The sequence below is a fragment of the Halichoerus grypus genome, chromosome 4 (assembly GCF_964656455.1).
Source record: "Halichoerus grypus chromosome 4, mHalGry1.hap1.1, whole genome shotgun sequence".
Classification (NCBI taxonomy): domain Eukaryota; kingdom Metazoa; phylum Chordata; class Mammalia; order Carnivora; family Phocidae; genus Halichoerus; species Halichoerus grypus.
Window position 1 is genome coordinate 135,081,771 of NC_135715.1, and position 16,299 is coordinate 135,098,069.

The window sequence follows — 16,299 nt, forward strand, 5'->3', positions numbered from 1 at the left end:
AGCATTTGCACGTGGGCTTCGGTGGGTGAGAATCCGCTGCTTAAGGAGATCGGGGCCGGCGCATCACCAGTACTTCTCCTTGCGAACAGGTAGTAAACGCGGCTCTGAGCCGAATGGCAACCACAATTCCAATGCTTCTTTCCCGGAGGACCCCCATGGGGCTGCTGGGCCGGGAGTTCGCCTCCCCCGAGCACCCCGGTCTCCCACGCCTGCTTCGCGACCAGGTAGGCTGCGGCGGGACAGGCGAGCGGCTGGCCGCGGAGGGGCAGCGCCGGGACGCCGCGCAGCCAGGCCGGCCGGGAAGGTGCAGGCAGCGGGGCCGGGCGGCGGGCGCGCGAGGAGGGGCCTGAGGGGTGGGGAGGGGTGGGGAGGGGTGGGGAGGGGCGGGGCCGGCGTCCTCGTCACTTGATAAAACGCCTGCGAGTCTCCAGAGAACAACGGGCTCATTCAGCGGTCGGGAGCTGCCCGCGAGGGGGAGCGGCCGGGCGGCTAGCGCGACTCGTCCCGGGGGTGGGGCCGGCGCGGTGGCCAGAGCAGACGAAGGTGGCCGCGGCGGCGGCGGCGGCAGCAGCAGCGCGGCAGCCTCGAACCCGGCCCGGAGCGCAGGGCGGCCGCCGCGGCTCCCGCTCCCCCTCCCGGTGCGTCTGCCCATGGCGGCCGCGGGGCAGCTGTGGCTGCTTTACCTGTCGGCGGGGCTCCTGCCCCGGCTCGGCGCCGCCTTCAACTTGGACACCCGCGAGGACAATGTGATCCGGAAAACGGGGGACCCCGGGAGCCTCTTCGGCTTCTCGCTGGCCATGCACCGGCAGCTGGAGCCCGAGGACAGGCGGCTGTAAGTTCCCCGACTTCCCACCCCCGCCAGGGCGCCGGCCCGCGCGCGAGCAGGGGCGAGGGCGCGCCGCGTTCCCGCTCGCCGGCCCTGCCCGTGCCGCTGCCGCGCCCGGGACTCCGCCGGCCCCCGGGGGAGCGCGACCAGCCGCGCAGCCCGTCGCGGCGCCTCCCCCCATTCAGCCCTAGAAACCGGAGGACCCGGGGGCCGAGCCCCGCGGACCGCGGCCCCCGTGCCAGGCGGGGCTGTTCTCGGCCCCGGGAGAGTTTACTTTTTTTTTTTTTCTTTTTAAACAAAGTGTTTTCCGGCGGTCCTTCCCTTCGGGCATGTTTGCTGGGAACCCAGCAGGTGGCACGCTTTGCTGAGCTTCACGTGTGTGTTTGGGGCGGGGGGGGGGGTGACCCGGGGGGTAGGGTCGCCGTGTCGCTGCTGTGGGCTTGCTGCGAGCGTTGTTCCGGAAGATCCAGGCCTTTCCCAACCTCACGCAACACCCGGCTTCCCCTCAGACTCGGGAGCCCCGCAGAAGTTGGAAAGCCACTTTTCATTCTGTCCTGCGTGGCTTTCCCTGCAGGGCGGGCGCTCCTGTGGGAGCTACTCTTACATACCCCTCCCCCCCCTTTTAAAGATGGAATTGACCAAGCACCTGTTCGCATGACTAGATCAGCTGAGAAAACAAGACCCTATGAGTGGTGTGCTCGGTCCCCCCGCCCGGCGGTACCAAAGACCCTTTGGGCCTTTGCACTGGGCAGGCCCAAGCCGAGGGGTTAAAGCAAAATATCCGATCTGGGCTGGGGCTTTGCAAACACAGTTTGGAAGATCACTACCCACCCCACCGCCCCAATAGTATAGCGGTGTTCCTCCCGGGAGAAAGTGGAGACTGGCACTGCTTAGCTTCTCTTTTTCTTTCTTAGTCTTTGGTTCCCACATGATCAAACTCTTTAGGCTAGAGAGGGTTTGGGAGCTTAGCCCGTCTTAATCGCTGTGGGCCTTCGTCTTGATCTGTGCTACTGAAAAACTCACAGAAGTTCCCTCCTCCCCTAAGGCTTTTAGTTGAACCGAGGTCCTTCCAGGACCAACAGACCGGAGAAAGCAAAGTGCAGTCACGTAAAGAGAGGACTTTGTGTTTATGACGGTCGAATGGGATTTAGAGTTGGAGAAAACCTCTTGATTTCTGCAATTAACAACTTTGGAATTGGTGAATCTTAATGTCAGATTTTTCTGGTAACACCTGCTAGTGAAGCAAAGAAATTCATTGGGGGTGGGGAGGCTGAGGGCTGGTGGTCTGCGGGGCTGGCTAGCTGCTTATGCTCTGCCTTCTCTTTGGAGAAATAATTGTTAAGCTGTAAATCTGAAATGAAAGGTGGTTACTCTTACCTCAGTTAATGCATGACGTTTGGTGTCTCTGAATACTTAGGGGTGTGTAAATGTGCATCCACCCACATGGAGAATTTGAACTGGTTAGAGCCGCAGTGGTTGTGGGCTAGCAGAGGGAAGACATTCAGCCTGGTATTCTCTTGCACCTGACGCCCGCTGAAGGTGATGGCTTCCTTGGAATAGTTGTTCAAGCCAACATTGTGAAGGGGATGTACTGGGCCAAGAAAATATCTTTGGGATGGAGACTTGCAAAATGTGACGCTAGCCAGGAATCTCTGTCACTAAGCAGCATGCTTGCTAAAACTTGTTACTGCTGTTATTGCCGCTGCAGGTGATCCTGTGGGTAAGAATAAGCCTGTCATTGGAGTCTGCTGCCTTCTAGAAATGCTCTGCTTAGGAGGCTGACAGAGGGGAGTGGCTGATCAGACCCAGGAGTGTATCTTTCCCTAGAGCTTAAGAGTGTGGCAGTAACCACACTGTCGGGGGCTGTGGTTTATGTTAAATCCTGTCCCGTCCCCTTCTTTTGGTAAAGTGTTCCAGCTTCAGGAGCAGCTTTGGCCCTCCCAGGACAACCAATGCACACAGGCTGTAATCACATCAGTTGTCACCTTTGTCTGTAACGGATGTGGGTGTAAATAACAGCCAGTGAGTTGAGACCCCACAACTTCCGGTCCAGTGTCCTAAACTCTGCACTCTGTGGAAAGGTTCAGTGGGGAACTGATGAGAGAGAGAGAGAGAGAGAGACACCTGAGCTCAGATTCCTTCTGGGCCATGTAGCAGCTGTTAATTTATTTTAAGCCTTAGTTTCTTTATCTGTAAAATGGAGATATTTAATAAGGTTGTTGTGAGGAGTAAGAGACCACATGCACAATGCTTAATTCCTGCCTGGCGTGGGGATTTGCTGACTAAGCAGTGGCTCTTAGTGGTGATGCATTGAGAAGCACTAATTTAATTCCTACTGTGTGCCAGCTACTGGGTAGGTGTTAACCATTCTTTTTTTTTTTTTTTTTAAAGATTTTATTTATTTATTTGAGAGAGAGAGAATGAGAGACAGAGAGCATGAGAGGGAGGAGGGTCAGAGGGAGAAGCAGACTCCCTGCCGAGCAGGGAGCCCGATGCGGGACTCGATCCTGGGACTCCAGGATCATGACCTGAGCCGAAGGCAGTCGCTTAACCAACTGAGCCACCCAGGCGCCCAGGTGTTAACCATTCTGAGTCTGACTGCCAAAGAGCAAGGCCGAAGTTTATCGTAGGTGGGGTAATTGATAATCTAAAGTCTTAGTCACATTTATGAAACCCATGTTCCAAGGAATCTAACTTTAATTGGTCTTAATTAGACTGATAAAGTAAATAGGCTGAACAAGGGACCTTATTGAGGCAGGAGAAGTGAAGATGTGTGGGAATATCAGATGAATGCACTATTAAAGAAACTGCCATAGATTTTTGTGGGTTAAATTTTCTACAGTGCTATTTAAATATTTAATGCCATCTTGAACTCTAGTTACGATTTTATAACAATAATGTATCTGAGAGCCTTTAGAACATGTTGGGTGTTCGTAAAACTTTGGGGACTATAAAACAGAGCTAGAGACTGTAAAACTTCACTCAGGTTTTTAGGCTGTGCGTTAAGGAAGTTTGAGACTCCAAATGATGATGAGATATTTGTCTGAGTTACTGAGGTCAGGGTGGGCACTCCTTGGGATCTTTTCATTTCCCTTAGGTAGTTAAGATTGAGTTACCACCCCTTCCAGGTAGACCATGTGGGATGACATCTGTGGGTATGTCCATTCTATGAAGTATCACTCTTAGCTGTTCTGGGAAGAGATGGATCTGTGCTTGACTATAAGGCAGAACCTAGAAGGAAGAAATTTATAAGATATTGTTATAGAGCAATTCTGGGTTTTCCCCAGTCCGTTATCTTTTTGGGGGAACTTTCTGATCATCATCTTCCAGAGGCTCTCCAGGCCCATTGTCCCTTCTTCTTCTTCTTTTTTTTTTTTTAATATTTTATTTATTCAAGAGAGAGGACATGCACACTTGGGGGAAGGAGCAGAGAGAGAGGGACAAGCCGACTCCACACTGAGCACAGAGCCCGACGTGGGGGCTAGATCCACGACCCTGAGCTGATGACTTGAGCGGAAATCAAGAGTCGGACGCTTAACAGACTGAGCCACCCAGGCATCCCCCCCCCCCCCACACAGCCATTGTCCCTTCCATTCTGACTCTGATGTTTGCTTTTGATTTTTCTCAGACTTGTGGTGCTCCCGCCTTTAAAATCATTAGTCATCTAGTTATAAAAGTCATCTAGTCTGACTGGCTCCCTTTAAAGACGAAGAAACTAAAGTTCAAATCGGGATTTGAATTTGGTATTTCTGACTTATGCTCATGCCATCCCCTAAAGGAAAAGTCAGAAATGTCCTTCAGACCTGGAGAAACTGGCATCTGAATTTTGGAAATGTACTCTGTTGTGTTGATTTATTAAGCTGCTTCCCATGTGAATCAGGGCTAGCTATTTAAATATCTATGCCTGGACTCTTCCAATTGATCCTTATTCCAGCTGGCCTTGCATCAGATTCTGGGTCCTTCTTTCTTTGCCTCTTACTCCCTCCTCTTCTGAAAAAGCCCAGTGAGGGGTGAGTGGAGCTAGCCAGGGATGAGAGCTGTGTCAGGATGTGTACCTAAGCCTGGCTCCCTCGCATTCATTCACGGTGCCGTGTGGCTCAGGGCCCGCATCCAGGGCCTGTGCTCGGTCACCTTGAGTCCTGAGAGTGGAGACAGTGCCAGAATGGGCAGGGAGACTTAGAGGAGGTCATAGGACTCTGCAAGAAAGAGAAATAGACAAGTTTAATTTTAACACTGGCTGGTGTGAGACCATCCAAGTAATGACTTAGGGTTTGCAAAAACGGATCAGAGTACGCATGATATGAATAATTTTTCAGGAAAGTCAGGTTAAATGCTCACGTAAGAGTCTCCGTGATTGTAAAGAAGCAGTTACCATGTTGTTCTTAGTTGTATAGTACTCTATTTTAGCATAACAGTAATATTAAGATTTAGTTTAAGCTTTGGTAACCAAGTAGAACTCAAACTGTGGCATATGGTTACCCTGGGACCTTGGCTCAACATAGTACCGTGGACAGAGTTGGCCAGTGAATTATTTGGCACTTTCAAGAGGGATAGTGGAGACATAATACAAAATACTGTTGTATACTTAGATGACCGGGTCTGTTTTGTGTGGAACACTGATTGGTTCTTGGTCAGCCCATCTTAGGAAAGAATGTAATCAATATCTCAAGAGCCAGTTTAAATTTCTCCATGAAAGCCTTTTGAGCCCACCCTACACTATAGCAATTTCTTCTTCCTTTGAATGTCTGTAGCACTTAGTATCACATGTCTGACAGTTCTGATGGCTTTGTGTTTAACTGTTATCTATGATTTTCAGAGGATGAACCAGTCTTTCCCAACTGATGATAGGTTATGTGAGGGCAGGGGTTTTAGATTCATTTCTTTGCCTGCTAGCACCTAGCATATGCCTTGCAAATACAATTGAGTCCTATCATCATACACTCAATTTAACTTGTGAAATCAACTCTTTCAGCTCAGGGTAGAGAGAGAAAGAAATCCCTTGATTTAACCCTTTGCCATTCCCTGCTCAAAGTAGCCCTTGGACTCTGCTGCCCCGAGGGAAACGGCGTAATGCAAATAGACACCCAAGATGTGAATTCTTGGGTTTTGAGTTTTCAAGGACTCCCATCCCAGCTAAGGAATTTTCATGAGTGATTTTAAAATACACTTGATTTTTGCCTTAAAGGCAGACTTGAGAGCTTAACTCCAGAAATACAGGCTGACCTGCCCTGCAGTGGGTGCTCAGGATTTGTTGGTTGTTATAATGAGACTAGATAGAGAGGATGGCTGTAGAGCAAGATCCTGAAAGCCCTCGACAAGGACATGTGGGGATCAAATGAAAGCAAGCACGTGAGAGAGTACTTGGGAATTGATGGCTAAAGCTTATTTATTTAGGGCTTGTAAGGGAATCTTGAATGTGTGTGACCCTAGGGGGAGTGGTGGGGAAGCTGCTGACCTCCTCCACTGAGAGCTATGGAATGGTGATCCTGTTGAACCTTGTGCCAGAACCAGAATTCTGCCGGCTTCTTGGGGGGTGATGAAGACTCAGCCCAGCAGTAATGGGCGCCAGGGCCAGCCCCCACCATTTCTTACCCTTTGTGTTTGTTAAATAAATGTGCAAACTAGGGCTGTAAGAGGTGAAGTGACCATGGTGCGTCGTTGGGCAAGTTGGTTCTCAGTCTACATCTTCCATGCTTCCTGGACTGTGCAGCATGTGGTTTCTCTTGTTGGGTTTGATTATGATCATGGTTAAGTGTACATCCTTCCTTCCATTCTATAGTGACCATGTTTGGAAAGTACATCTCAGGGGAATCATGCCTTGTAGCCCTTGGTAGCTACCAAGCAGTAGATGAATACCAGTCTGGTTTCAGTATGTGGAGATCAGTGGGCAGATACCAGGATGGTGAGGGGCTGGGTGGGCAGTGACTTTGTGCAGAGGGTACCCGTGGAGGGTGGATTATGAAGTAATAGGGTGGAGTTAATGAGGAATACCAACTTCCTGGTTTCCAGATCTTCTCAGACCTCTGTGACTTTGGAAGTATCCCCCTACCCTTATCCCTGGGAGACTGGGTAATTTGCACTCTACCCAGGGCAGGGTTGATGATGTATTATTTTCCTGGTCCTTTGTTTGGCATTAATGTACAATAGGAAAGCTGGGTCTGTTTGTGCAAAGCTGGGTCTGATTGTTCACAATGAAGCTGCCTAAGGTTGAAGATGCATGGACAAAGTGTGGAAGTAGTGTGTTCTAGCAGATTTTTGTTTGTTAAACTGGCACTTGGAATTGGAAACAGTGATCCCTTGGAACTAAATCAAGAGGCTAATTGTTAATTAGCCCTGAACTGGGACAGGTAGATTGGCTCTTCACCAGTGTGGGTCCCTGTTAGCCTAATAACAGGCTGGAATGATCATCATCTCATCTGCTGCTGTCTGGCTTTTCTGTTTAGGTAAACAAGGCAAGACAGTTCCAAATCCGTTTATTCCAGAGTTGGTGTGCTGGTAGAACCACTTCTTTCATAGGCCACAGTGTAGCCTCAGACTCTCCCCACATCTCCCGCCTTCCCTCCCTCTCTCTCTCTGTCTCTCTCCCCCTCCCCCTCTCAGACCCCACTCCTCGCCCCCTCCACACAGGTGCTGGATTCCAATGTTGGATACTGCTATCCCTTCACCAATTTCCAAATTGGCAGAAAGACTTTAGAAAACTTTGAAGACTTTAAAACCAATGAACTGGCAAAGAAGGCTGTTCTGAATTAGGGGGAAGTGTCACTGAAGCGAGTGCAGGAGGCAAAAGCAAGTGACATGGAGCCATGACTGTCCGCCTGCATGTTTATTTGCTAACCGGCTACATATATTTTGCACGTCACACAGTCCGGAGCCACTTCAGATACAGTATAAGAAAACCTTTTAATGAAATATGCTTTCTAAGCCTGGAAGTATAGAAATAAAAATAAACTTTGGAATAATGTGAAAGGGGCACATTGGTTAGTGATATGAAGAATAAATGGAGCGCAGAGTATGCCTCTTTCCCCGGGGCTGTGTTTGCTTTGTTTGGTGATATCAATGTCAATATAGTTTCTTCATTTTATCAAGGCTGTTGATTTGTACTGAGGCTAAGTGTGGGTGTGGGGGGAAGTGTACAAATGATAAACATTTCAGAGCCATAGGGTAGGACATCACTGAACTGTAGGTCTCCTGAGCCAAATAACCTCTTGTCTTTGCAGAATCCGTACCCTTCTCTTCAGGGTATACTGCCGTTGGTCGGGTGGTCACAGTCTTCTGTGGTCCTGATAAAGCCGTATAATCTAAAGTTAGCAAGAGGATCCTCATCAAGGTGAATCACAGCCGGGGTGTGGGACGGTTGTTCCTGGTGTGACTGGACCACCTGACAGCAGTAGGCATTTGAAGTCCTGTTTCTCCTATTTGCTAAGGAGAGTAAGCGGTCCTTCCTGGGTCCTTTTCCCACGGACCCATCTGTCAGATGATGGCCTGACCCCACTCCAACTGGCAGTGTAGGATTGTCTCTTGAGAACAAGGGTTTTGTGAAGTGAAATGGAAATGTTTAGAATTCTGCAAGGCTTTGGTGAGATTGGAGATGCAGGGTGTTGAAAACCAATTGACTAGGGCTTAAGGAATTCCGCTTTGCTGTGACACAAATAAACCTAAGAGTTTTCAAGCAAGGAAAAGCTTGAAGAGGCTCGGATGATCAGGTGGCTATGCGGAGACATCGTTCTAGGAAAATGGCACTGGCGCCTGAGGCCTCCTGGCTGCTTGTGAGACTTGCCAACTTAGAATAATACTCAGAAAAAGTTGAGAGCTGGCTTTAAGATCTGGGTGAGGAAGAGGTCTCACGTGAAGCCACGAGTGCAAGAAAAGATGGGTTTGGACACTGTTGGGCCTTCTAGAGGCCCAAGGATAGAGGACCTGGAGAAGACGTGTACTGAATTAGATGGTCCGAAGCTCAAGGGAGGGCTTCAGGGGCAGCTGCAGAAGTGTTTCAATGCTCAGGACATGCTAAAGCCGTATCAGATACCATATCTGATCAGCCAGTTTTGAAAGAAAAGTATTTTTCAAATCTTATATTTAGAAAGGGTTCAGGGCTGCTACCAAGATTAAGTGAGGGTGTGGGCATGTGGAGGGACATCCTGGGGCCCCCACTCAGGATGATCCCCGGAGGTGAGGGCTGCAAGATGAGCATCCCCCAAGTTCAGCAGCACCACCAGCCAGAAGCCATCTGAGGAGCTTTTTCACGGTCCTAGGGTAAGAAATTGATCTTTTGTAAGCTCATTTATTTCTGTGTGCACATTTATACATAAATGTGTATTTTATATTTCAACTTAAAGTAGGGATTTTTATCCTTACTTGAACATGAGGAACAAGTAAAAATTTGGAGGGGAATGTGCTCTGGACCTCTAGAGAGATCATAAACTTTTTTGGGGGGAGGTTCCTATAAAAGTTGTAAGTTCAGCAGATATTCACTGAGCGTTTACTATGTATTAGGCACTCTTCTGGTGCTAGAGATATGGCAGCAAGCTAAATAAAGTCCCTGTTTAGTTCTGTTGGGGGAGACACAAAATAAAGAGGCGTATTATGTTAGATGGTAGTGAGTGATACAGAGGAAAAGAAAGTGGAGAAAGAGACTGCGGAGTGGTCGGCAGTAGGTCAGCCAGGGAAGACTTCACTGAAAAGGCAAAGCTGCAAGCCATGTCAGTACTGGGGGGAAAGAGTGTTTTTGGCCGCAGGAACACCCAGTGCAAAGGCCCTGGGGCAGGAGCATGCCTAGCAAATTTAGAACAGCAAGGAAGCGTATGGCCTCCTTGGAGGCAAATTGTGTGGAGCCTTATAGGTCATTGAAAGACTGGCTTTTACTCCTGACTGCGATGGGAAGCCTTGCAGGGTTCTGAAAGAGTATGACATGTTCTACCTTAGATTTTAAATGGTTTTCTCTAGCTGCTAGATTGAGCATAGATAAGGGTGAGGGCAAGGGTAGATGTAGTGCTATTAATTAGAAGGCCCCTGTAATGATAGATAAGAGATGATGGTAGTTTGGACCAAGGTGGTAGCAGTGAAGATAGAAGTGGTTGGATTCTGGGTATATTTGGAAAGTAGAGTCAACAGGATGGAGAGAGTGAGAGTAAAAAAGAACATCTTTAGGGTTTTGGGCCTGAGCAACTGGAAGGATGAAGTTGTCCTATGATGGTTTAGGACAGAGCATAAGACGAAGGGATTTTGGGGGAAGAGTGAAAGTTTGATTTTTAGACATGTTAGGCTTGAGATGTCTGGACATCCCAGTGGAGGTGCTGAGTAGGCAGTTGAATGAGAGTCTGAAGTTCAATGGGGGAGGTCTGGGCAGGAGATACAAATAGTGGAGTCCTGGACCTCTAGGTTGTATTTCCAGTGGGGGACTGAATGCCGAATGAGGTCGCGGAGGGAACAGGGGTAGAGACTGAGGGTAAGCTGTAGGGCACTCCCATGCAGAGGTTAGGGAGATGAAGGGCATGGCCAGTACGTGGGAGAACTAGGTGTGCTAACCTGGAAGCCACGTGATGAAGGCAGTGATCCATGAGTTGTATCAGTGACCTGAGAGCTGATCACTGGAATAGCAATGTGGAGACCATGAGCAGCCAGAGCAGAGCACTCGTGGAGGGCTGGGAGCAATGCCTGGTTGGATGGATTGGTGAGAAGAGAAGAAGAACTGGACACAAAAAATAGGAAGTCTGAGTTTTGCTGAAGAGGGGAGCAGAGCAAGAGCTAGAGGAGAAAATGGGGTCAAGAGGGAACTTTATAATTTTTTTTTTTTATGATGGAAGCAAGTTATAATGAGCTGGCTGCTGGTGAGGATGCTTCAGTAGAGAAGGAGAAGTGAATGCAGGAGAGGAGAGAGATGCTGGTGTGATGTGTGTGGGTGGGTGAGAGGGGGGTACCAGTGGAGGGGCTAGCCTCCTCACTGGAGCACAGGTAGCTCATCTCCCCACGGAGTAGGGGGGCACAGGTGCGGCCAGCTGGGTCCTTGTCCTGGTGGGAGGCTGTGGGAGGTTTTTCCTGGTTCCTTCTCATTTCTCATCAATAACTGTACACATTAGCCCTAAGTTCCTCAATACCTGTGTAGAAGTTTGCCTTGTGGGGGTAAGAACTCCATTCTAGAGAGAGACGAACGTGGGGCTTGAATCCTAGTTTCTTCACATTCTGTGGTGATTTGACCTTGGGCAAGTTACTTGTCGTCCTCGGGAAGGTGGAGTTGCTAACAGTACCTACCCCACAGGGTTGTGGAGAAGAAGTGTGGTGAGGATGAAGCACTTAGCATCGTGCCTGGCACATCCAGTAGACATCAGCCTTTACTGTGGTGGGCCCCTTAAAGTAAAGTAGGAGTAGAATTCCCTCCCCCACAGAGCTTTTGTAGCTATCTTGTCTTGAAAGTCTAGTGGACAGCAGGAACTCTTCTTTGGGGGTTAGGTCACAGGTGAAGTTGCCCCATGGGCAGGGTGGTCTACAACTGGACTTAGGGGCAGTTCATAGGCAGATAGCAACTACAGTATCCCCTTGAAGGAGAAGAAGGGGAAACATGGGACTTGGAAGAAGGAAGAGAAAATGGCAACACATCAAAACCCTTTAACCATTTCTAGTTCCTTATGCCATATTTGAGCTGCAGAGAACCACAGCTTTATATATTGTTAAATTCTTAACAAAGCTCATGCTAGACGTTGAGTGAGCATTGCCCACATGGGAGTATATGCAGCTCCAGAATCCTTTACTGTCTAGGATGGCATAGTGTCCGTGTCCATCATCCCCCGCTCCCCCCCACCCAGGTAGACCTCAGGACATGGACAGGTAGGTGTGTGCTGTGCAGGGTAGAAGTGAGCCAGGAACATGGCAGGAGGGCTGTGGCCTGACTTCCTGCTCCTGGGGCCTGGTTGCTTGTCTTTGTAATCCTGGTCAACGTTATCTAGTGTATCACAGGGTGTATTGAGTAAAAATGATGCATGGCCTTGTTGAATTGTCAGGAATGTGGAAAACCAGGCTAAATAGCCCTTCGGGTTTTAAAATACTGCCAGTTTTCAGTCTCTTCTTTCAAGGTAAGTGGTATAGGCTAACAAGGTAGCTTGAGATAAATCTGAATCTGAAAGGAAATAGAATATCTCTGAAATTATGCAAGATGATGACTCATCAGGACCTTACATCCATTGCCCTGGGGTGTGCCACAAATTAATTGCAGCACATCTGTCCGAGGCGGCGTGGTGGGGAGTTATTTTTTAAAAAGTTATCCCCTTTGTAGTGCAGAATGGAATATGTGTAAGTTTTTAATATAAAACATGAGGCTTTAAAGACTATTCAAGCTTTTGGTGGGCATTTTGGGTTATGTCCCCTATACATGTTCACCTTCCTCTGTCATTCAGCGCTTTTGCGGAAAAGCACTGAGCAGCCCAAACCCTTCTCCATAGAGGGACACCTGGGACCTAGAACAGTCACGTGACACTTAGGTAGTAGGAGTGTGGGCCCTGAAGCACAGCTGCCTGGTGCCCGTCTGCCTGATGCTACACTGTCCACTTCTGCCTTTTGGTGAAGTAGCTCACTCTCGGAATAAATCCCGTGCCACATCATCTTGCCCTTGACAGAATCGTGTCTTAGGTTTTAAATGTCCGCATGGAGTAGTGGTAGCAAATACACAGCCACTGTTGCCCTTTTCCCCTGCTAACTGGGGACACTCCAAATGACCATAGCACTTTTTTCAGCCAAGTCTCAGAATTATCCAGGTCAGCATAGGTTAGCCTCCACTGATGAATGGGTGTCTGCACCCATTCTTTACATAAGCCAACACCCGTTGGCCCGCTTGGTCTGGCCGCATCCCCTGCTATGGAAGGCACTCTATGAATGTCTGCCTGATGGATATCATCCCTACTGGTCTGAGAGCTTCTCGAGAGCAGGGCTGACAGCTTGTCCATTTTTGGTTCACATTTAATAGAGATGGGTACTCAGTGGTACTGGTTGAGCTCTTTGAGTTGATTTAATTTCCCAGGTACATTAAAGACTTCTGGAGAATAGGAAGTGGGATGACCATTTTAGAATGATCCTTTCCACCGTGGTTCTACTTTTTTTTTAAGTTGTGGTAAAATACATAGAACATAAAATTTACCATTGTAACCATTTTTAGGTGTACAGTTCTGGAGTGTTAAATATATTCACGTGGTTGTGAACGCTTTGGTCCTTCTTAAAGTTGTTTTGGAGTGTCCAGAAGTCAGAATGTCCATGTTAATGAGGCCATAAAATATTGATAAACTAAACTTAAAAGAATTGAAGTGAGAATTGTGCTATGTCCTATCATCTGATAGGATATTCTTTTTTTTTTTTTTTTTTTAAAGATTTTATTTATTTTTCCGACAGAGAGAGACACAGCGAGAGAGGGAACACAAGCAGGGGGAGTGGGAGAGAGAGATGCCCCTGATAGAATATTCTATGTGGATCAGTGGCAACAAAATTAAAAGTTGAACACATTTACAGTAGAAGTTAGAGGTCCCCTCGCCTAGCTCAGCATGTGTTTTCTACTTGGGGAAACCCTGATAGGATATTCTATGTGGATCAGTGGCAACAAAATTAAAAGTTGAACACCTTTACAGTAGAAGTTAGAGGTCCCCTCGCCTAGCTCAGCATGTGTTTTCTACTTGGGGAAACCCTGATAGGATATTCTATGTGGATCAGTGGCAACAAAATTAAAAGTTGAACACCTTTACAGTAGAAGTTAGAGGTCCCCTCGCCTAGCTCAGCATGTGTTTTCTACTTGGGGAAAGGACTGCTGCTAGTTGGGTCCAGCAGCTGTGCGGCCGGCTCCACGTGTGGAACTCCCGGGTTCCTCAACACCTGTCCTTTGAGAAGCCAACGTTCTTGTCTTCAGTTTCTAACGGAGTGAAAGAGAGAATCGCAACAGATACAAAGCCTGGCCGCAGTTGTTGGTTTCTCACTTTGTCTTGCTGCTCTTCTGTCTGACTCATCAGCTTTAGAATGAACCCTCCATCTCAATGGCCACAGAGGTCAGGCTGGACCTGAGGTTTGATATGACAGTGGCACATTACGGGTTGAAGTTTGAAAGGCAGTGCGTATGCATTCTGGGAACATGAGATTAGACTAACAGATGTCCCTAGGAGTAAGGTATCTTTAGCTTGTTTTGCACATTCTTTCCTTGTTGGTACCTCCCACCCCACATCCCAGCCTTCCTTTAGAGCCTCGTTCATCTGTTACCATCTTTATTTTCTTTGTTCTTCATCTCTTTGATTTTTCTAATGATTAATTTCTCTATTGCCTGGATTCTAGTCCGGGACCCGATGCAGGGCTCAATCTCATGACCCTGAGATCGCAACCTGAGCTGAAACCAAGAGTCGGACACTTAAACTGTGCTGCCCAGGCACCCCTATCATGGAATTTCTAGTAAGCTATTTGGGAGCTGTCAGAAGCTCACTGACGGTTCTGAGTTGTGGGCCCCCTGAAGGCAGGGATTTGGGTCTGATTTATTTGTGCTTGCCCAGGGCTTTAATGTGGAGCTTGGCACATGTCATTCCTCAAAAATAAAGTGCAGCTTTAAAAGAAATCTAGGCCCATGCTCAAGCCATAGGTGTTTTCATCTGCACAGAGAGAGTGGGTGTATTCTAGTAATATCACCCAATAATGCTTTTGTGGATTTCTTTACCACTGGAGCTATTCACCACCTACTAAAGCTGGGAAGGAACCCAATAAATGATCTAGAAAGATCGATTCTCTCCCTCATTTTATGGATCAAGAAATGGAGGCCTAGGATTTGTTGTAGGTCATACAGCCAGCCTCTGATGGAGCTGCTCCTCCCCCCCTCCTCCCCCCCTCACTTCCTATACTTGAACCCCTGTCCTCTACCTGTCCTCTACCTCTACCCAAGCAAGGGTCTATCTAGTCACTGCTTCTGTTTTTATACAATGTCCACAGAAGCTTAAGCAGATCTGTTCACGTCCCACCAAGCTTCTCTGAAAAAGAGCTCTCTTTTCTCATCAAAAAGAGCTGTCCTCCTGAGTTCCCGAGATAAGCATTTCTTGATGAGGAACTGGGCCTGGATTTGCCTTTGACCATGAATTCAGAAGCAGTTGCATGTTCCCCATATGGATCCCTACCCCGCTCTGGTTTGTTCCTGGGCAAGGAGTCTTAGTTCGCTTCAGTCCTCTCATTCATGCTTTCGATTAGATGAAAAGTGAGGTGCCTGACTCAGGCCATGACTCACTCCTGCTCCTCCCTGTAGCAAGTGGTTTCCACAGAGTGGGCTGGGCAGCGCCCATAGCCCGGAAGACTCAGGCACTGAAACCCTGCAGCTATTTATAAATAGTGCTCACTGCATTTTCGTTCTGTGTGTTGGGATGCCCCTGAGCTGGATGGGTTCATCCCCTTCTCAAGGAGGACTTGAGGCATGTGGCTTTTGTGTTGCTGGTCCTCCATAGCGGAGATGTTCGTCGGAGTGCCAGCCATGCTGTGGACCGCACGGGGGAATGTGCTGGTTCCTGTCCGGAGTCCTGCGGTTCACTGTGCAGCTCACTTGGCCATGGTGGGAAGCTGGTCTACCTTCTCAGCTCTGTGGATTTCAACCTCTGCCCTCCAGGTGAACTTTATTGTAATGCCCTGGCCAGCACAGTGTCTGCTGTGCCCTATGTCGGGCTTGTATGCTGCTTTATTGGCGTGTCCTCAAGGCACTGGGATGGGCTGTAAAAACCGGCGTTGACCTTTGCCTGCCTGTAGCTGCGTACGTAAAGATGGCGTGTGTGAGCTTGCCTCGTGCAGTTACGAGGTTTGCTTTCTTCATGACTTCTGGGCATGGATTGGAACCTCCGTCACCATCTCTGTCATTTTCTCTGCAAGACTTTCACTGACCCAGTGTCCATAGGCTGACATTATTTTAAAAATTATGTGTAAGTTTATTTTTCAATAGGTAATGCAGTCACCTGGTACAAATATAAAAACTACAAAAAGATGTGGAGGGAAAATCCCCCTCCTAGGGTATGTGATGTAATGAGCACTTGGTATTATAAAAGACTGATGAATCACAGACCTGTAACTCTGAAACCGGTAATAAATTTTATGTTAATTAACTGAATTAAAATTAAAAATGTTAAAAAAAAAAAATCCCCCTTCCCAGCCCTGGTCTCCAGTTACCCTGTACTTCCCGGCGTCAACTGTCATTTCACCAGTTTGTTGTGAATCCTTGCACAGGTGCCTATATGTTTATAAGCAAATACATACATTTTTTTACATGTATGGTAGCATGCCGTATGTATTCTGCACCTTGCTTTTTTTTTCCTCTTGGCATGTTTTAGAGCTTGTGTGAGGTGGTAAATAGAGAGCTTCCTTAGTCTTTTTAATGTCTGCATAGTATTTGGTTTTAATCGTGAACCATGATTAATTTAGCCAGTCTGGATATTCAGGTAATTTCTAATCATTTGTTCTTAAGAGCAATGCAGCAGTGAAGAACTTGATAC

The 16,299-nt window shown here is 48.0% G+C and overlaps 1 protein-coding gene across 5 annotated transcripts in view; it reads left to right on the forward strand.

The window, feature by feature from the left end:
• Nucleotides 1–435: 435 nt before the first annotated feature.
• Nucleotides 436–16,299, forward strand: part of ITGA6 (integrin subunit alpha 6) — a 76,571-nt gene continuing 60,707 nt past the window's right edge. For 4 of the 5 annotated variants that reach the window (XR_013447211.1, XM_036105516.2, XM_036105518.2 and 1 more), the window contains exon 1: nucleotides 437–832. Coding sequence is in view for 4 of the 5 variants with exons in the window: in XM_036105516.2 (XP_035961409.1) it covers nucleotides 651–832 (182 nt within the window). In the remaining variant the exon portion in view is untranslated. Of the gene's footprint in view, nucleotides 833–16,299 lie in introns of all 5 variants that reach the window. The other variant, XM_078070998.1, reaches the window with a different exon arrangement.